Source organism: Callorhinchus milii, unplaced genomic scaffold, assembly GCF_018977255.1.
Source record: "Callorhinchus milii isolate IMCB2004 unplaced genomic scaffold, IMCB_Cmil_1.0 Scaffold1, whole genome shotgun sequence".
NCBI lineage: Eukaryota > Metazoa > Chordata > Chondrichthyes > Chimaeriformes > Callorhinchidae > Callorhinchus > Callorhinchus milii.
The window spans coordinates 54,768,632-54,791,633 of record NW_024704742.1 but is presented as its reverse complement, the minus strand read 5'-3'; the positions used below and the strand labels follow the sequence as shown (position 1 = coordinate 54,791,633).

The 23,002-nt window shown below is 43.5% G+C and overlaps 1 protein-coding gene across 3 annotated transcripts in view; it reads right to left on the bottom strand.

Annotated features, from left to right (window-relative positions):
- Positions 1-22,031, bottom strand: part of micu3a (mitochondrial calcium uptake family, member 3a) — an 85,945-nt gene extending 63,914 nt beyond the window's left edge. For all 3 annotated transcript variants that reach the window (XM_007892791.2, XM_007892792.2, XM_007892794.2), the window contains exon 1: positions 21,726-22,031. In XM_007892791.2, coding sequence (XP_007890982.2) covers positions 21,726-22,013 — 288 coding nt within the window. In that variant the 5' untranslated portion in view covers positions 22,014-22,031. The remainder of the gene's footprint in view (positions 1-21,725) is intronic.
- Positions 22,032-23,002: the final 971 nt, after the last annotated feature.

Here is a 23,002-nt window from a genome sequence, read left to right as displayed (position 1 = left end):
AGAGGACTATATCAAAAATGTTATCAAGATTTGTATGGACTATATGAGACACCAGAGCCACAATCTTCCCTGAGAAGTATTCTGGAAAGTTATGTTACTTTTACTAAAATTAAATGCTTTTTTAAAAAAAAATGGTGAAATGTTAATATGCAACACTTTTAGAAATAAAAAAGGATACTCACAAACAAAGCTCAAATTGGTAGGATGCTTCTCAAGCTCAAAGAATATTGGTACCTCAACCAAATTTGGTGCACACAGTGCTATGCACTTCCTAAACTTGAAAGCTTTAGAATAATCCTTACTCAAACAAGAATCAAAGGGAACTTACTTGGAAAGGAAATTACTACACATTATTAAAATTTCCTCACTAACAAGAAGTATTTCAGAACATTAAAAGGAGCATTACTGAATTATGCTGTAATTAGTATGCTTAAAAACTCGGCTAGATAACTTCCCTGCCCCCATTTCATTTATGACTGCAAGTGGATAATGCTACTTTGAAATAGATCACTGGTGAGGGCACATTTGAAATACTGTGCAACATTGTGACAAAAGAGTTTAAATGAATAAGATACATGCATTAACTTGGCCACCTCTGCAAGCAACCTTTTGCCTGATCAAGAGATTGCATGAATCTTTATGGGTGGAAATCTGTAGATCCAGATGTCTCCGTTTCCCCTTCCTCAGGGCAATTTTATCCATTAATGTTAAATAGAGTAATTCATAGCAATCACATGTAATAATGTATTATGGCAGTAGTAATCACCTTTCTATGGGATTATTTCAGTCAAATTGGGATCACGAGAATGTTATTCAACTGATAGAGCTGAATGATTACGATTAGATTTATATTCCTATTTGGATATCTGACAACGCAGAAACCCATCATGGTGTGTTAAAGAGTATCCAAACTGAAAAGTCCATGCATCACACCTACACATGCAAATTCGAGAGACAGATTGTGGGAATCGAATGCAGTCTCGCTGCATGGAGGGACACATCCTGCTTACCTAATTCCAGAAAGTATTAGGCATAGATTGGCAAGTGCCAAGGCTTGGTGACCCCAGAATGGACTTGCTGTAACCCAACCAGCTAAAACCACATAGTTTGCCACTGATATCACTGTCTGTCTGTCAAGCTGCCACACTGCTTGTCCAGCTAGGACCACCCTACCCGTTAAGGCTTTGGCTTGCAGGAATAACAGGAGCTGAGTGGGGTGATTCCTCCGTTGAGCCAGACTGGTTGTGCTGGTGTATTGCGGTCCTGTCTGGCTCAGGAAACGGACTACTGAGACGGCCACAGAGGGTTGGCTCGATTCCAACATTCGGTGGTTAAACATCTCACCTTAGAGACAGTTCACGTCCAAGGAGACACCACTTACCTCCCACAAGGAGGAGATTTCAAAAACACTCAATTTTTCTTTGGGGTTAGGAACAAATATTTCACCTTTTTTCTTATTATTATTGTCTTCAGTGGAATAAATAAACTAAGAAGATCCCGTGACATCAAATTACACAATGATTATCGAAGGAGACGGTATTCTGACCTGAAATAAAAAAATTTGTACCATACATTCTCATGTATATTACAGAAAACTACAATACCTAATCAAAAAGCAAAAACATTTGCCCAGAAATGTCAATTAGATACGGATATATTTCAAAACTTAACAAAAATTAAATCTAGCCACAAACTACTAGATTATAGATACAACTGGATTAAAGTCCCAAAGGTAATTAGATTTTTTTTAGAAATGCACAATAGTAAAATCTAATATAAAGATAATGGTATGCAAATATTCACTAATCAGTTGTACTTTTTAATATATCAATTTGTCAACTATTTCTTTGACAGTGTAACAACAAAACAACAAGATTTCATTTATAGAGCGTCTTTCACATCGGGAGGACGTCCCAAGGCGCTGGACTGTTGGGTCAGGACCCGAGCAGGGGGGAAATGGTCAAGGGGAGGGAAGGAGGGAGCAAGGAGGGGGGAAATGGTCAGGGTGAGGGAGGGAAGGGAGGGAGCGAGGAGGGGGAAGAGAGTCGAGAGGGGAGCTGAAGGCTCGGTCAAAGAGAAAAGTCTTGAGACCGGCCTTGAAGGAGGAAAGGGAGGAAGCAATGCAAAGGCACTGGGGGATGGAGGTCCAGAGCCACTAGAGTAACTAATTAAAATAAAATAAATCTATAACTGAACTGCTATTTCTCCACTCTCAGGCATCTTTCATAATAACCAAAATCCCTACAAGAAATGGAAAAACCTCTTTGAAATCAGTTGCAACCAGCATTTATTAATTATGTTAATGATCATAGATAGTTACCCTAGACTACAATCCTGCAAGCATTTTAGAAACCAAGCAAAATACTTTTTTCATAACAGATACATAACAGTATATTCTATGAAGTGCTTGGAGACGTCTCAATGATATAAGGCGCTATATCAAATGCAAGGATTATTATTATGTCCACCTGGGTCTAAATTTATTCCATTAACATAATGGATTAGTATTTCAAAGCAGGCAGAATTTGTGAATTTTTTCCTAAAATACTATAGAAAACAAGTTTCAAAGTTAAAATTGAATTCAAAGATTTGCCAAAATTTGGCACCCTCTAAAATGCTGCATTAATAAGGGTAAATTAGCACCCAGGTCGAATTCCTACCCCAGAGTGCTTTAATTTGTGTTAGTATTTTGTTACTGAAAATATAAATCTCATTTAAAATTAATTAAAATATAAGTGTTACTGAGAATACTGTTTCTCACCTTGGTTTTACTGGGTTCACTTTTTGAATGTAATTGTGTCAACACCAGTCACTAATGTCTCACATGCACTGGGAGTTTGGCGAGAAAGCAATTCAATGGTCCATAAACATTTACTCAAACTGCACTGCAAATCTCCCTTCCAAATATCACTACATTAAAAAATGTAATGTGTAAAAATGCAGACAACAGCATCTGAAAATAAACTCAGATTTATGTTATTAGTTAGTATTGTATTGTTCATGACAAACACATAATATGGCATAGGCTCAATTAGCTTTGCAAGCCATTTCCCTTGAACACATGGTCACACACTTCCATCATAAAGTACGATCTGAGTAATACCACAAGCAGGATAACACAAGCATGACCATCTTTAGTCATTGCCCTACTTTGCAGATAGCAGAATGAATTAAACCAGATTTATTGCTACAGAAGGACTATTATCTTTGCTAAATCCAGTATGTTTGCAAGGTTAGCTTTTGCTTAGTTGAAGTTAAAATAAATAGCTTACAGTATTTAACAGTACTGTTGCAAATGTACCCTTCAAATCAGTGAATGATTTTTAAATTTTGTCAATTTAAACTTTTAAAATATTAGATTGAATTTAGGAAAATAATTAAATGCTGATTTATATAAGATGAAGCATGCATGATTTAAAATAAAGTACATGTTGAATAAGATAAACTAGCCACCAAAGAGTTAACTGAAAAATTTATAAGATTAAGTAATTTTCTGCCCAGACCTTGAAACTTTTAAAATGATAATAGGCAAATATTAATTGTTAAAGCACAACCAATTTGTATGCACATCATGGTCACCCTCACTGTGGGCAAGGTCACTATCCCTACAACAGATCCATGAGGGTATCCTTGAGGTCTGGAAGGAGTGTTATGCGGAGCTGACACCAGACCCAACAGGACATAACAGAGATCCATCTGCGTAGATGATGGAAGGGCTGGCTGGAGATGTGGAACAGGTTGAAGGTCTTCACAACTCAATCCTTCAGGAGGAGGTGGACTCCACTCCGCAGCACCTAGCTAATGGCAAGGCAGCAGGTGCAGGCAGCATTAATGCCAAGCTCCTAAAAGAAGCTCACAGGGAGTTCCTGATAATACCATCCACCTAGTCAGGGCTCAAACTCAAGCTTGTCAGATGTCAAATGATCCAATCCTCCTGGGGGTGGTTGGTAGATAAGCAAGCTCTCCTTGGAGAGAAACTGTCTTCAGGGTAATGTGTTTAGCAACGGTATATCAGTATTGAGCCAAATCTCTGTTGGAGTCTCAATAGCCCAATTCCTGAGCCAGGCAGATCTGCAGTAATCCAGGACACTGCTGAGGACAGCCCAGCCAGCCTGGCTTAACAACAGGACTTTGACTCTTCTCACCCAGTTCCTGTTAACCCTGCAAGCCAAAGCCCTAACAGGTAGGTGGTCCTAGCTGGAAAGCAGTGAGAAAGCTTGCCAGAAAGTGCTGTGCCTAATACTCTCTTGAATTAGGCAAGCAGGATGCATCCCTCCAGGGGAAGTGCATACATTCCATTCCAATATATATCTCTGAAATGTCTATGTATAGGTGAGATGCATAGAACTTTGAGTTTGGTTTTCACACTCAAACATAGTGAGGGGCTTCTACAACCAGCTGACTAAAAACATCCTGTGCAGCACTTTGAGAGATCATCCCAGTGTGAAAGGCACCATATGAAATGTAAAGATTATTTTGATAGTTAGAATAAAGTATGAAGACCTTTTTTTCTAACTTTCTGTGCGTGGAATAAAGCAATAGATGAAAGCCTTCAAAATTGAATTCTAGGTTTTATAGATAGAATAAAAGATTGAAAACAACAATGATGCAAGGTTATAACTTGTACAACATCTTACTTAGGCCACAGTTGAGAATATTTCAGCTTGTTTCAGACATCTTAGGATAGAAAGGGTATCACAGCAATGGTGAGATTTCAGGACAAATTCACAGTGGACATGGAACATCTATTTCAGCAAAGATTCGCATGGATGAGAAATTATAGTTGTTGACAGATGTAAAAATTAAACAGTTTTCACTGTTGCACTGTTGGAGACGGGGGAATCAATCATGATGCTCAGAATTATGAATAGTATGTCTACATTAACAGATTAATTTATAGGTTAATAGAGAATGAAAAATACAGTATTTCCACTTAATGGCAAATCAGTTACATTGGGAAGGAGTCAGAAATGGTGATTTGTGATAACCAGGAATGTGTCACATTGACCCCATGAACTCCAGTAACAAGAAATAGATCACATTGCAGCACTTTTCTGCCAGTTGGTAAGATGTACTTTCGAAACCTGCATTAAAAATAAATCACTTGCTTTGGCTTACCCAATACTGATTAACTGCAAAACACAGTAGCTTTAAACTTGTAAAGCAGCCTTAGATATAGTGCATTTCTCTCCTCCTACAAATGATTTAGTTCAGAACCTCCACCAACCTATTATATAATTTGTTAGAAAACTTTTAAAATACCTAGGAATACTAATAAGAGTTTTAAATGTCCAATATACAGTAGCATCATCCTAAATACCAAAAAAGATTCACTGCTAATACAGTCTCGTGTTACATTGAGCTAACACCACTAATTTTATACTCAAGTGTTAAAGATTTGTTTTTCCCATGACGACATGATTGACTTTGAGATAAAGGATTCACAAACTGACAAGGAAAACTGATGCCTCAAACAGATAAAGCATTAAAGAGGTAACCTGAGACAATTTTATCTTTTGCCTAACCTTATACAACACATTAGCCTTTTCACCACCCCAAGATCTCCACTAAGTAACATGACCAACTTTAGGAAAAAATATCTCCTTAGCTACTAAACAGCCACGAAGGAATGAATGTTAAATTGTTCCATTAATAGGACACAACATATTATTGGAAAATAAAGACCAAATCTGAACTCTAGCATTTGCACTTAGCAAAAAAGTATGTACAGTTCAGAAACAATGCATCAGAGTAGTCCAAACTTTTGGCTGCCTCGGACTGGATCACCTATTTGAGAAACGTCCACAGGCCACAGAAGCAACATTTTATATTTCTCTTCCAGAAACAACAACTTGCACTTACATAGCGCCCTCCACGCAAGGTAGCGTCTCAAAGCGCTTAACATAACATTTCACATTAGAAGGACTCTTAACGCGCTCGACAATACCGGCTGGCACCTGAGCTAGGGGTGGAAGCCAAGGGAAATGGGATAAGGAGGGTAAAAAAATGACCGAAAGCGCAATCCGACAATTAGGCCTTGAAAGAGGGGAGGGAGGGAAGAAGGGAGCTGGAGGGACTCCAGGAATCCAGGATGGTGGGGCAGATGGGGTGGGGGACATGAAGCAAGTTGGTGTTTGTTCTGTTTGTTCTGCAAAGGGAACAGCACTTCAGGAGGTGGCAGATTGGAGAGGGGGGGGGGGGGGGGAGGGAGGTAGAATGAAGGACGTAGAGAAGTTTTCAAATGGGGAAAGAGGGAGTTATCTGTGAGGAAACTGCACGGCACTCTGGGTCTGTCCTCAGTCCCCCCCCCCGGCGGCCGAGGGACGTTCCGATTGTCTGTCCTGACAGTGAACCACAAAATACTCCCCTCATTTCCCTCTCTGCTCTCACTCTTTCTTACTGCCTCGGCGACCCTGCCTCGCCCTGCCCCGCCCTCAGGGTTCACAATGGAGGACAAAAGAGGTGAATCCATTGCTTACTCACTACTTAGTCAATTTTACTCACAAAATGATAACTCTACACATTTGTATCTCACATCAATTATGAGCCAATCCTCAATGTCAAGAAAATCTCCATAGACAGTACAAACATTTGCAAATGACTTTGATAGGGACCTACCTAAATCCGAATTTGCCTTCAATGTTCCATACATTAAAATTACAATGAAAACAAATCACCCGACTCATATCTATTGCAGAAATCAGTAAACTGAATACTTGGATTTAACTTGAACTGCAGCTGTCAAAATTCATATATCAAAATGAAACCTCAACCTTTAATAAATCTCTCCTCCAAAACTTTCAACCTCATCACCAAATACTAAATCTTCTTATTGTAAACACATCCAGCACATAAAACCTGGCAAGATCACAGCACTCAGCTATGCCTTCATTCTAATCCACCTCCTCCTCGTAGGAAACTATCCAACAGGATGTTAACCTAAGAACCTCCTTTCTTCTCTCACCCACCCCATCACCACAAACTCTGCTTGTACGATTCTATATTTACATTACAACACATGTAATTCAAGACAACTGTAACTCAGAACAAGAAAGATGTATCATAAAACATATGCTGAAGATTTCTAGTAGAGAAAAACTGGACGAAAAAGGAAAGAGGACAAAAGAGGAAAGGCCCAGCTTTGGTATTGTCCAATGTGCTCCAACTGGTGAAGTTGGATGATTAACTTTATATTTGAACCTCTGCATACAAAGAACATAGGCCTAGGCAAATCTACTATTTGTAAGAGAGGTACCGAATCTGGAGAAGCATTGTGAAGCTCCATTGTTATCATACCATGCACATGTTTTAAACAAATAAACAATGAAGAACACCTGCTGTACAAAACAGTTGTTTTCTCAATGATAAACACGTAGATACGCAGACATACGATACTCAAGACACACAAACGTGTAAACCCTGCATTTCAAAATCCTAATTGATAGGATGATTCTAACTGGACAAGCAGCAGGAAGTTGGCTGGACTACTCTTAAAAGCAAACTAGAATGCCCACTCTATCAACTACTGTATTCCAACAATGCTCACCAATTATTGGTCCAATGAGACCACATATTGTAGGTACTTGAACTGACACCATCAATACCGTTGACATCTCTATCCTCCCCCACCGCCTCCTCTCACCTCAACCTTCATGGTCCTGTCCTTGAATTGTTCAGATCGTACCTCTCACGCCATCTCCACAAGTGGTTTCTCCTCTAGCCCCTGGACCATCTCGTGCAGGATTCCTCAGGGGTCTGGCCTTGGTCCTCTCTTCTATATGCTCCCTCTTGGTGACATCATCCACAGCGTCAACTTCCACATGTATGCCAATGACACCCAACTATCTCTCAGCCTCCACCCTCTACTCCAGGACCACTGCTATCCTAAGACTATGTCAGACATCAAGTCCTGGATGGGAGCCAATTTCTTCAGTTGAATGTCAACAAGACAGAGGCTCTCCTGATTGGCTCCGGTCAGCGCCTCCACACCTGTCGCTGACAGCATCACCATCCATGGTTGCACACTTCACCCCACTAAGCCAGTCCGGACCCTTGGCATTTTGTTTGACCCTCAACTATCCTTTATAATAATAATAATCCTTGCATTTGATATAGCGCTTTTCATGTCATCTCGACGTCTCAAAGCGCTTCACAGAATAGACTCTAAAGTGAATTGACTGTATATTTGTGGGCGAAACGTGGCAGCCAATTGCACACAGCAGTGTCCCACAAACAGTCGTGGATTGAAAATGACCAATTTATTATTTTTTGTTTTGGGGGGATTGGAGTAAGCTGGTTCATCAGGTTCAAGTCTTTCCTGAGAGCATTGCACAGAGATGGCTTGAGTAGCCACCACAGTTGAAGCTCACTGACCGATTGCTTCTGCCTCCCACCAACAGTTGGTTCTTCTTCCCTGGCAGGAGGTCCTGCTTCCAAGGGTGGAGGACTTCTGTGAGGTCTGTCCGAGGGAAGACCTGCGACAGCCGAGCTTTCATCAGCTCCCTTTCCAACATGGCAGTCCTGAAGCGTTCTACCTGTGCTGCTGATTTTCCCAGCATTCTGCGAAGTGTGGGGGTTTGGTCAGGGCAGCTGCTGAAGGCCTCTCAGTTGGATTTGGATGAACCATCAACTTCAGTAGACTGCAAAATTCATGTGACAACTGCAAAGGTATTGTGGGAAGGTTGCCTTTTCTGATGTAATGCCAGGCCATGTCATTGTGAGGCAGTCTTTCCACTCCTGCAGCCAGGGTGATGGTCAGACTCAGGGCAAAAATATCCGCTTTGGGCAAATTAGAATAGTCCTCTTGTAATATCTCATGGGCTAAGAAGCGGCAGTCTCCTTCCTCCACTTGGGGATTTGAATTTGAGGTCACATGCCCCAGGTCACCTATTTTGCATATTTGTGTTCAAACCACCATCCTCGTCAATATCACTGTCTTCTTCCAAGCATCCAGACTTAGCATCAATCATTTTTTAACAAATGAAAATATTGCTCGGCTTCACGTCCATATGGACCAGGCCAGAATTGTGGATGTATTTCAGACCCATGGATGCTTGTAGCAGATCTCCTTCAATTCTCCTTCAGAAATATATATATATATATATATAGAAATTTATACCCCACATCTGTGCCCCAACCCGCTCTGCCTTCCCCCACCTCCGCAACTTCACCCCAACTCCAGAGGTCTCACACCGCAGGACGCCGAAACTCTCATACACGCATTCATAACATCCAGGCTTGACGAGACACGCTCCCTGCTTGTCGGCCTCCCCAACTACTCCCTCCATAAGCTGTAGATCATCCAGAACTCTGCAGCCTGTGTTCTCTCCTGTGGCCCTATCACCCCCATCCTCACCTGACTCCTTTGGCTTCCCATCACACAGAGGATACAGTTCAAGATCCTGGTCCTCACCTTCACAGCCCTCCATGGTATTGCTCCTGCCTACTTATGCAACCTCCAAACCCCCTACCAGCCTGCGCTCTCCCTCCAATCAACAGGCCCTGGCCACTTCTTCAACCATGACTTCGCTCACCCCCCTTCCCCCCCGCCCGCCACCCTCCCTGATCCTGACCCCCAGCCTGGATCCAAAATATTGATTGACTAGCGCCTTGGGACATGAAAGGCACTATATAAATGTAATTTTGTTGTTATTTAATAATGATACTTACATTTGATAAAGCGACTTATCACATCTTCTATATGTCTCAAAGCGCTTCACAGAATATACAGTAAAGTGAATTGACTGTATATTTGTGGCAAAACACAGCAGCCAATTGTGTATAGCAGTGTCCCACAAGCAGTCATGGATTGAGTGACCAAATTATTATTTATATTTGAAGTGATTATTGATTTCAAGATCCTCATCCTCACCTACAAGGCCATTCACGGCCTTGCTCCCTCCTACCTCTCCAACCTACTATCCCCCTACCTACCTGCCCGTACCCTCCGTTCCTCTGGCTCCGGTCTGCTCCACGTCCCTCGCCCCAACCGCCCTACCATCGGTGGTCGGGCCTTCAGCCTCTCAGCCCCCAGGCTCTGGAACTCTATCCCCAGTGCCTTCGCCGCCTCCTCCCTTTCCTCCTTCAAGGCCGGTCTCAAGACCTTTCTCTTTGACCGTGCCTTCAGCTCCCCTCTCGACTCTCTTCCCCCTCCTCGCTCACTCCCTTACCTCCCCTCACCCTGACCATTTCCCACCTCCTCGCTCCCTCCCTTCCCTCCCCTCACCCTGACCATTTCCCCCCTGCTCGGGTCATGACCCAACTGTGAAGCGCCTTGGGACGTCCTCCTGACGTGAAAGGCGCTTTATAAATGGAATCTTGTTGTTGTTGTTGTTGTATCCCTGGAAAAGCGATCTGCCAATCGACTAACTACCAGGTTCCTATTACTGACAGGTAAACAGAGGGATGTGGAGTAAGGAAACTTACTCAACGTGCCCAAGATAGCCTACTTTACAATGAAATTGCCAAGTGATGTCATGCTTACAGCAGTACGAGGAAGATAACCTGTTTCACAGAAGGTTGATTCTCTGCAGACACTGCAACTTTTAACACACCCTGCAACATTTTATAGTTGCTGCAACTTTAATGACAACAGTGAGTACAAGCTCCCATTTGACCATCCGGAGGATCTATGGAATCAGATTTGCCGCCTCAGTCCAGGGTTTCAGGTGGTTGGCACAAAGAGCGAATCTGTCCCACTGAACGCATGCTTCACTAGGTAGGATGGACCAACGAGAGTGTGGGAAAAGTTGATGGACAGGCAGATTGCCAATGGGAGCAAATACTGGAGGTACTTGAACTGGCATAAACAAAAAGGCAACTTTAACACTGTGGCCGCAACTTTTGGACCAAAAAGTCACAACTTTCTCAGTGAAAGTATCAGTCATGGCTGCAACCTTGAATTATTCTCATTCTGGCAGTGAATATACCAACCTGGCGGTGGGGAGAATACCACAACTAAGGTGAGTAATTTTACGGAAAATGGAGAATCACCCACATCAAGAGATGACAAAATATGTCAGTAAAAGTTGAATAACTGAAGAACATAGGATTAAAGATTGTTAAATATTTGAGTAAACTTAACTGTATGCAACTAATTTCTCAAATCATGAACAATGATGCATACAAGCAACAGACAATTTTTTAAAAATCTATTTTACTTTGGTAGATACTGCAGATTACATTTAAAAATGCAGACCACCATGGTGGTTTTAAAACATCATCAGCTTGGCTCAGTTGACACTCTTAGCATCTGGGGCAGAAGATTGTGGGTTCAAGCCCCAGGTTCACTGACAAACTCCACTGAAGACATGGGAGTGCGCTACATTGTTGAAAGTACTGTTTTTCAGTTGATGCAATACAACAGTATAGCGGCTTTCAAGTCGGCAGGACGCCCCAAGGTGCTGAAACATTAAACAATGATACGTTAAACAGTGCCTAGTCGGATGAACATTACAAGATTCAAAAGAGAAAGAAGTTTTTCCTGATGTCCTAGCTAACAATCATCCAGATTAATTGTTCATTCGCTTTATCCTGCAGGTTACTTCCTTAAGAAATCAAACAATTATTACATGACAATAATGAGATATGAAGCTCATTGAGACAATTTAAATGGTAGTTGTACGAATGCGTCTTGTAACCTTGCAAAGCTGTTCCAACTAGCCTCAGGTGATCTGGAAATAACAAATTTTAGTTCTGGCATTCTAAATCTGAATAAATATCAGACTTCCACAGAGATAAATCATCCCATTCGCATACAAAAGAACATTCCTCTCCACAAACAATCAAAACATTCACATTCTCACCTGTAAAATATGAATTAGAATCTGACATCAAAGTGCCATCCTTCCTAATTCTTTATAATTCCCAGCACTTTACATACTTGACAAATTCCATAGCAGCTCTCTTCATTTCTTCAGCCTTTGTAAAACATTTTGTGAATTTGGGAATTGCATGCACAATTTATCTTTTAAATTTTTGTAATGCATTTTGTTAGAATAATAATCAAAAAAACAATTTTAAAGTCTATTACAGAGCAGCCTATATATATATATATATATATAAATTCCTTGCCTCATCTCTGCAGACTCATAACCGCACATAAAAGACCAGAAATAAAACTTTATAGAACTTCCTTCTGATTGCTGAAGACTAACAACAAAAACAATAATTTGTATTTATATAATGCCCTTCTCACAAGATAGCATCTCGGAGCACTGTAAAAATCAGGCAAAACTCCATTTTATAAAATACAATCTACAACTGACCAGACGGTTTCCACACACATGTCCATAATCCCAGCACCAAGAAACCATACAATTTCAGAGCATTGAATAGTTTGGATCTATCCTTACAAATTTAGTTTCCATTCTTAAGCATTCATATGATGTTTTTTCCTCAATTTCTCCAAGTACATAACCACAAAAACAGGGAAATTAGCTTTTGATGGAAAATGATTCCACATGTTACAAGACTATTTCACATATCTGCTATATTGTTTTGTGGGATGGGTTGGAGAAGAGAAAGCAGGAGAGAAATTCTTCTCATCCCAGGTTTTATTTAAACCTTGTTTAAATTAGTATCAAATTCCTCCATTGCTTTCATGTAATTTGTTAAAATCACTTTGAATGTTGCCACAAGCTATCGTAAGCTGTAAGAAAATTTGTAATATAAAATCTGAAAAGGCTGCTTTGTTACAAAGTATAAACAGCAACAGCATAAACAGCATTGGACTCTCAACAGGCGTCCACAGAACTCCATTGGTCATGCAGCGCGAACAATTTGTTACATTTTGCTTTCTACTGACGAGGCAGTTTTATTACAAGATCAGTCATCCATAATTCCATTAACCGTAATCTTTCTCCAAGCAAGATTTCTGAAGAATTTTATCAAGCACCTTCCGAAATTGAATAAAATTGAATAATTTCCCTTGGTATTTTCTACTTTCATGGTGCATTTGGTCCAGGTTTCTTTTTAACATATTTAATTGAGCTTTTAACCTCAAAATTGTTGCTGATTTCCTGAGACAAACTAACTGGATCAGGAATTTATAAAGATTTAAATGGATCTAGTATTTCAGTTTATCCCCACTTGTGCCACAACATAGCTTTTTCATGAGAGTCTCTGACTCTTAATAATTTGAACACCAAAGATGCGTTTCCTCACGTTAAATAACTCTAACCCTCGGTTGAGGAATCTAGCAAGGAGGATGTTGGTAAAATTGATCCTGAAGGTGATGAAAGCATGGATAAGAGTTGCAGCAATCTGGGTGGATGGGGGAAAAAAGAGGAAATCCATTCAGAACTATTCTTTTAATCCTACAGTCAGGTTTCCACTCGCTCAGCTTTCCCTCACCTCCACAACATGGGTGCCTCCACCACCGTTCTCTTTACCTACATCTGTGACCTCCTGCATCTGATTTCCCCAGCCATTCCCTCCATTCAGATAACACCATCCGACTTCATATCTTTCACTCCTCCTGCAACAATTCACCCAACCATCAGTAGACAAGCTTTCAAACATTCTGACCCACTTTCTGTACTCCATACTAGAGTCCTTCTGCTTTAACCCCAAATTTCAAAACACACCTTAAGACCCAACGTTTCAACTGCAGTTTCAGCTACCTTTCATCTCCCTCCAGCTCCCCCTTCCCTCAGTTGTGTGAAGTGCTTTAGACATCCTCCCAATGTGAAAGGCACGACATAAATGTAAACTGTACTTGGACAGTTGTGGATCATTCATCAGTGAATAAAATATTTTCATACTTGTTACTTATGCTAAGTGGGCGTGCTCGGTGTCAGCCTGGCTTGCTTAGTTGATAGCACTCTCACCTTAGAGGCAGAAGGTTATGGGTTCATGCTGTTACAGTAAAGTTGTGAAACCAGCGATTTCGTGAAATTCCTGAAATTTTCAGAACAATTTGAAACCATGAAATTAGTCACTGAAATTAGGAATCAGGGATTTAATGAAAAAGTGATCCCAGCAGTGGACAGGGTAGAGCGGATCCGAGGGACATCCTTGGTGTTACCATTAATAGAATTAGACATTGACCATTACAGGATAGCAGTGAAGGCCGGTATCCTGAGGGGTCACTATTCCAGGAACCAATTTGACCTCTGCCCACAACGATTGTTAAATGAAACCTATGTCAACAGGAGAAGTCAGTGTCACTCCGTGAAGCTGTCATTGCAGTCTTTGGGCGGACAAGGCTTTATGAACTGTAAATGGGGACAGAAGAAATGTCAGACCAACCGTTTTAAATGCTTCAAATCAACCAAAAATGCAGCTCCATGGAAGCTTTAGTTGTGTTAACAAATAAGCATTTGACTCATCAGTGAATGAAATGTTAATTTTCATAATGTGTTATTTATTTGTTGATAATGCTAACAAATGTGATCAATCTGATGAAATGATCACGTTTTCATGGTTAAAATTTCAGGGATTTTTCCAAAATAAAATTTGGCCATTACTGCATGGATGTTTGTGGGACACTGCTGTGTTCAAATTGGCTGCTGCATTCACCCACAAAATGCACAGTCGTACTTTAGTGTATCCTGTGAAGTGCGTTGAGACATCTGCGAAAGTTATAGGTAATAAGTTAAAAGTACATTCTTCTAGTTTAGGGGTCTTTTTAATCACCTGGTATTGTGAATAATAATTGATTCTCCAAAGGTTTGTATTATAATCAGACTTTTTAAAAATTATATGTAAGTAGCACTGAATCTGCATATTTAAACCAAACTGGTAATTAACAAAATGAAGGTCTTCATCAAAATTGCACCCCAAATGGCATTTACCCGTTTCCAAAGGTTCAACAAGAAATCGCTTCTGTTATATTTCTCTAAGACATGTTCTGAGGTATTCTAGCAAATCCCACTAAAATATTCTTTTCCAACAGAGAAATGTACACAGAAAAACCTGTAGATGGGAAACAGTAAAGAAAGTTATCCAATTCCTGATGTAAAACAGGTTTACAGCAACAACATGCTTCAGATTGGACAACCATTCTCCTCTGATAAATGGATAAATAGATGAAGGTTATCTCTTTCACAGAAGTTACAATTTGAAACAATTGATATATTTCAATCCTACTTATTTTTAAATCTGTATATTTGAAAATAGTTAATTATTTTTCAAACTGGACCATAGTTGATTCAACTATCAATACAATTTGGGTTTTCAATCTACAGTACTTTAGACTTGCAGCATTTTTTTTGAGATACTCAGTTTCAGATAATACAGCTTACCATCTAGTATATCATTAATTTGTTTTGAAGTAATCCATTAATGAGTTGGTGTATGGACAGGGCTTTCCCTTTAGACCAAGTTAAGGACTACATCAACAAACCTATTGGAAAGTTTGGCTTGTGGATCGATTTATGGATAACTAAGAAAAAAATTATGACACTGAACCAAAATAACATTGCTTCCCTGCTCTAGACCTGCATTACCCGACAAAGGCATTTTAGTAAGACAATAGTGGCTTATTTCTAACGACAACAACTGTACATCTATTCTTACTTAGACAACTATTCACTTGTGCTCACTCTCAGAACTTTTAAGCGATTAGATTACAAGTTTGGCAGCTCACTCAAACTCACTTTCAAAATATCAACCATACCATCTTACCAACCATCAATATCCAGCTGTTTCTTATGAGTTCAATGTCCTAGACTGTATCATCCTGGTAATCTATTTCAACTGCTTCAAATAAATAATTCCTGATAACCTTCAGAATCTTAAACTATGCTACGTTATTCTGCTGCCTGGACTAGATGAAAACTTTGTTCCAGATTTGTTTTCACCCACAGAATACACAGTCAATCCACTTTATAGTATATTTTGTGAAGTGCTTTGAGGTGTCTCAACGACATGATAAGGCACTATATCAAATGCAAGAATTATTATTATTTTACTCCATTAGGTCCAGAATTTGTTAGGTACTTGTCCTCCACAGGTGCTTGGTTTTAGAAACTGGTATAACTGTTTCTTTCAACTTGAAGTGCCCATATACAGGAGGCTTGAATCTTACTACAGACAAATTGGTAGAACATCTGGCTAGAGTTCTAATTTTTCCAAAAGTTAATTGCAAGCAATCAGTTATTTGATAAGATAATAGAATCAAAGCTGGAATTTGCCACTGCCCTTTTACTCAAGCTGTCTTCTAACAAATGTGTTCAATGGTAACTGAGAGGCTGTTATTAAACCCAAATAAAGTTTATGAAATTTGAAGCATTTCCAAACTAAATTTTAATGGCAAGAATGATAAAGCAACAAGAATAAATGTAATAGTTGCCATGAAGGGCACCACCGCAGGACAACAAAGAGACCAAGAGTGATACCACTGATTAATTAAGCTAGAAATTGTGTAAGTCACAAAGAAAACCTTAAAATGAGCTATGCCCCTATTTTATCTAGTGCATAAATGGGCTCCACTGGTTTGCAGAATATTTTCTTACCCAGCAACTTTATTAGTTCCTTTAATACCCCTGTATTCCAGGGATTAGAAAATGCCTATAAGAGTAACTAATGGAATGTTCATCAACTCTTCCCAGATTTTCCAAGAATTGCAATTGAAGTCTTCAGAAGATTGGATTAAAGATATGTTTAGTCAAATTCCATGGATTTAACAGTCAGCCGCTTAAACTGCAACTGAAATTTTAAGCTTGCCTCTGCAATGTCCAATTTCTATGATAAACAGAGTCTAATATCAGCAACTTGTGTGTAACATGATATAAGTGTATTACAGTAATTACACAAGCCAACTTTGGTGAACTAATTAACTATTATTTCTAGTTCAATAATTCTGTATCAAACTAGTAGGGAGTTACATAAAGTCCAATTTGTTAAACTGATTAATGATGCTAGTTTGGGCAGCAAGTTATTTTTATACATCAAGATAAAGCTTAACCTGAGAGTAGCTAAGGAAACTATTGAAGCAAGGCTTCCCTGCTTATCGGCCTCTCCAATTCCTCCCTCCATAGGCTGCAGATCATCCAGAACTCTGCAACCAGTGTCCTCTCCTGCACCAGGCTCCATGACCCCATCACCCCCATTCTTGCCTGACTCCACTGGCTTCCCATTACACAGAGTATACAGTTCAAAATCCTGGTCTTTACCTTCAAAACCCTCCATGGCCTTATTCCCCACCTACTTCTGCGACCTCCTAATCCCCTACCAAACTGCCCGCTCCCTCCGCTCAGCGGGCTCCAGCCGGCTTCACGACCCACCGTGCCTTCGATCACCCTTCTTCCCCCCCCGCCCTCCACCCTCCCACCTCCAACTCGGACCCGAAACACTGATTGTCCAGCGCTTTGGGACGTCCTCCCGATGTAAAAGGAACTATACAAATGTAATTTCTTGTTGTTTCTAAAAACAGAAATGAACTGTAATTGAAGGATAAAAAATAATTCAACATACCTAACGTAAAAGTAATCAGCAAACAAAATTTGGAGCATATAGCTGGAAGCAGTAACCGTAAACTTACAATTGGAGCCACTCAAAGAGGAAGAGATAACCCAAAAATTAGTTTACAACTACAACTCATTATCAAATGGTTTTGAGATGTCTAATATGAAGACAATCAAAAATAACAACTTATATTGAAATAGTGCCTTTCACATCGGGAAGACAAGTCAGAAAAATAGGTCTTAATGTGTGTATGGAAGGAGGGAAGGGAGGGAGAAATGTAGAAGAACTCCAGATTGGAAAAGCTAAAAGCTCACCCATCACTTGTAGGGCAGATCGGGATGAAGTGGGCAATGGTGATGAAGGCCATAGAGAGGTCAAGGAAGAAAAAGGAACCCTGGTTGCAGGCGTGGAGAATGTCATCAGTGACTTTAACTAAGGCAGTCGCAATGCTGGGGTGGGAAAGAAACCACATTGAAGGGACTCATTGAGGGAGTGATGGGAGAGGAAGAAGCAAAGCTAAGATGTATTAACTTGTTCCAGCACCTTGGAGAGGAAGTTATGCAATTCTGCTCTATTTTGGACCTGATTGGGAAAGGAAAAAAATGTGGCACAGGGAGGATAGTTGCTTCTTGGTCATTTGATATCTGACATGCACAGGTTTGAAACCTCACAAGGTGGATAGCAAGTACCAGGAGCTCTCTCCGAGAATACTGATGAGCAGCACAGCTCTGCATAAAATGTACGAGAACACTCATCATCCTCCAGCCGTAGCTCAAACACACATTCCTATCCAGCAGTGGTTCCGTTGCTTAATGATTCCACGAGTTACAGGTGCAGAGCTTGAGTAGGCCATGTCTTCCAGCAGTTGCCATCCCAATTCTCTTCATCAGCTGTTCAACAGGTACCTGCCTTCAGTGTGGAGGGAGGATCTTTACAGGACGGCTTGTGATGTGCTAACCACTTTAAAGTTCTCGAGATCCATATCCTAGCTCAGTCAGCACTCAATCAGCACTAACTGCGTAATCTTTATTTGAGGGGCTTTGACAAATAGACAATACCCACTGTGAAGCAGACTCCAGGCGCTCAGTGATAGGTCACTCTCTTTGAAGCTGTTGCCTCTTTTGCCACAAATCAAGCTCACTAATTGCTCCTGGACTTCACAGATTGGCTAAAGGAAACCCCTCCCCTGCATGTTAAAGTCATTACTCAGTATAAATTGACTGCTTTGTTTAATAATAATCCTTGCATTTGATATAGCGCTTTTCATGTCTTCTAGACGTCTCAAAGCGCTTCACAGAATATACTGTAAAGTGAATTGACTGTATAATTGTGGGCAAAATGCGGCAGCCAATTCCACACAGCAGTGTCCCCACAAACAGTCGTGGATTGAAGCAACTAATTTATTATTGTTTTTTCTTGAGGGATTATTATCAAACATGTGGAGTGAGGAAACTTGCCCAAGGTTTTGCCCAAGGTTTGTCTACAAATACATAAAGTCTCTACACTTCACTGTAAATCGTGTGAAGCACGTTGAGAGGTTTTGACAAAACAATAAAGTGCTGCATCAATTGCAAGGATTATTATAATAAATAATTATTGCATTTAATATTGCACCTTATCACATTGAGACATTTTAAAGCACTTCACAGGATATACTGTAAAGTGGTGCAACTGTGTGTATTCCTGTCAATTTCTTTTCACCTGCGGCTCTGCTTCCTTAACCTCTTCGGTTTATCCCTCACTCGCTAAATCAAAAGCAAAAAGCGTCAGTTTAATCCCCAGCTATCCTTCCTGCCCCTCATCAGGTCCCTGACCAGAACTGCTTTCCTCCACTATATCATCCACCTCCAATCATACCTCACAACAACACAGCTGAAATCCTCATTCATGCTTTCGTCACCTCACGTCTCAATTTTTCCAATACCCTACTTCCTGCTTTCCTCAGCTTTACCACCCACAAAATCCAACTGATCCAAAGCTCCCTGCCCATATTCTCACCTGTACCAGGTTCCACTGGCTCCCCATTGCAGAATTGATTGATTTCAAGATTATCACACAAACTTAATCAATTCATACCCTAGCATCTCCCTACCTCTCCAATCTTCTTACACCCCACTTCATCACCCACACTGAGTCACTCACTTCGCTCAGCTGGCTCCGGCCTTCTCCAGGTCCCTTGTCCCCTCTGCTCCACGATCAGTTACTGTGCTTTTAGCCATTACACACCATAAATCTGGAAATCTTTGCCTTGCCCAGCTTTGGATCTCATCTGAAGACCTTCCTCTTTGGCAATGTGTCTATGGTCACCACCAGTTTCTCCCAAGTTCGCATCAAACTCTGCCATTGTTTAAGTGCTCCAACAACAACAAAATTGCATTTATAGAGCGCCTTTCACGTCGGGAGGACATCCCAAGGCTCTGTACAGTTGGGTCAGAACCCGAGCAGGGGGGAAATGGTCAGGGTGAGGGGAGGGAAGGGAGGGAGCGAGGAGGGGGTAGAGAGTCGAGAGGGGAGCTGAAGGCATGGTCAAAGAGAAAGGTCTTGAGACCGGCCTACCTATCTACCTACCTGCCCGTACCCTCCGTTCCTCCGGCTCCGGTCTGCTCTACGTCCCCCGCCCCAATCGCCCTACCATCGGTGGTCGGGCCTTCAGCCTCTCAGTCCCCGAGGCTCTGGAACTCTATCCCCAGTGCCTTCGCCGCCTCCTCCCTTTCCTCCTTCAAGGCCGGTCTCAAAACCTTTCTCTTTGACCGAGCCTTCAGCTCCCCTCTCGACTCTCTACCCCTCCTCGCTCCCCTCTTCCCTCCCTCACCCTGACCATTTCCCCGCTCCTCGCTCCCTCCCCCCCCTCCCCCTGACCATTTCTCCCCTACTCGGGTCATGACCCAACTGTGCAGCGCCTTGGGACGTCCTCCTGACGTGAAAGGCGCTTTATAAATGGAATCTTGTTGTTGAAGGAGGAAAGGGAGGAGGCGGCGAAGGCACTGGGGGATAGAGTTCCAGAGCCTCGGGGCTGAGAGGCTGAAGGCCCGGCCACCGATGGTAGGGCGGTTGGGGCGGGGGATGTGGAGCAGACCGGAGCCAGAGGAACGGAGAGTACGGGCAGGTACGTGGGGGGATAGTAGATTGGAGAGGTAGGATGGAGCAAGGCCGTGAATGGTCTTGTAGGTGAGGATGAGGATCCAAGTTGCTGCCTGTGTGAAGCGTGCCTTATAGGTGCAAGCTGTTGTATTTTTGTGGCCGAACACAGCAGCCAATTTGCTCACAGCAACAATATTACATTTGTATAGCGCCTTTCAAGTCGGGAGGACGTTCCAAGGCGCAGGATAGACAGAGTTATGGACGCGAGCTGGGCTCACAGCAATGTCCTACAAACATTTATGGAAGGAGTAATCAATTTTATTTGGGGTTTGCTGTTGAAAACATGAGATTTGTTTGACTAAATTCGGATTTAAATATACTCGCAGCTATCATCAAACTGACGGTCAACATGCAGTTTTCTGTACACCCCAACTGTGATGGTAACAATTCCAGTCGGAACAAAAACCATTGCAACCTGAAACCACTCCCTGGTATTACAGTCCGTGTCTGCTTCGACTAATGAGTTAACTTTATCACAATTGATAATCAACGTACAGAGTCGGCTTTGCACTTCCGAATCAAATCTCACAACAAAAATATTCTCCTTCTCACAAATGGGCCAGTCTCGCTGTGCTGGGCATCTTTCCTCCTCCCTTCAGACTCTCGCTCTGGTTGGATCACAAAACGCCACGCAGTTCGCACTGCAAATGAATCGATGCGCAACGCTGACCCCGTGATGTATCGATACGTGAAACTGAACCGTCCTTCAGCACAAACTAAACAAACCCCCGTCCTTGGCTGCTTGTAACCAGAGGCTAACGCCATCCTTTCGACATGTTCGGGGGAGCGTTGAAAAGGTGACAGCTGTTGCCATATAAATAATGAAAGCGATGGAAACGCGGTGTTCAACAAATCACCAGCGTCCATCAGCACCGCACCCCCCACCCCCACAGGCTCTCGGTAATTATCGTCCTGTGGTTCGGTTCTCGATGCGATCCAAGACCTTTTTTTTTAAAAAAAAAACACACGAAAAATACTAAAACGTTTAAAGATGCGAGTTACACCGCCTCCGGTGTACGGCTGTGGACGGACACCGGGCGCCACCCCCCGCCGGGTTCCAAGGATGCTCTCAGCCCCGGAGGATGCGGCTCAGCCTCACTCGCATCCGCAGCGGTGGTCCTCGGTGCCCGTGAAAGGCACTCGGCCCCGGCACCTCCCCGGGTAACGGCGCTTACCTTGGGCTTCTCCTTGGCTGCCACGATCGGCAGAGCGAGCTGCGGCCGGGCAGCCCTGCCCCTGTCCGGGAGCCCGAACCTGACCCCGAGTCTGGTCCTCCTCCTCCTCCTCCTCCTGTCCTCGGGCTCCTCGAGGTAACGATGATAACAAAAGGCCACGAGCGCCCCTCCCAGCCCGCACACCAGCGCCAGCCTGGAGCTGGCCAGCGCCCCCCGGGCCCTGCTGCCCTTGTCGGCCAGAGGCTGGCGAGGAACCGCGGCGTCGAGGAGCCTTCTGAACACGGCCATTGCTACCCGCCACCCCGCCCGCCCGCCCGTCAACGGCCCCAACCGCGTCCCGAACGCTCGCGAGATCGCTCGAGCGAAAGCCGTTGGCGCCGAGGGAGCGGGAGAGCGCACGTGCCGCCCGAGCGTCACGTGGGGAGCACAGCGTGGGGAGAGCACGTGACGAGGTGGTCAGTCACTGCCCCGCGTCATCACCATCCCGACTCCCCCTGACCCCTGACCCCCACTGCCCCACCCCTCACACCCCCTCCCCCTGACCCCCACTGCCCCACCCCTCACACCCCCTCCCCCTGACCCCCACTGCCCCACCCCTCACACCCACTCCCCCTGACCCCCACTGCCCCACCCCTCACACCCCCTCCCCCTGACCCCCACTGCCCCACCCCTCACACCCCTCCCCCTGACCCCACTGCCCCACCCCTCACACCCCCTCCCCTGACCCCACTGCCCCACCCCTCACACCCCCTCCCCCTGACCCCACTGCCCCACCCCTCACACCCCCTGCCCCTGACCCCCACTGCCCCCCTCACACCCCCTCCCCTGACCCCACTGCCCCACCCCTCACACCCCTCCCCCTGACCCCACTGCCCCACCCCTCACACCCCCTCCCCCTGACCCCACTGCCCCACCCCTCACACCCCCTCCCCCTGACCCCACTGCCCCACCCCTCACACCCCTCCCCCTGACCCCCACTGCCCCTCCCCCTGACCCCACTGCCCCACCCCTCACACCCCCTCCCCCTGACCCCACTGCCCCACCCCTCACACCCCCTTCCCCTGACCCCACTGCCCCACCCCTCACACCCCCTCCCCTGACCCCTGACCCCCACTGCCCCACCCCTAACACCCCCTCCCCCTGACCCCCACTGCCCCACCCCTCACACCCCCTCCCCCTGACCCCCACTGCCCCACCCCTCACACCCCCTCCCCCTGACCCCACTGCCCCACCCCCCCAGACCCCCACTGCCCCACCCCCCCACTGACTCCCTCCTC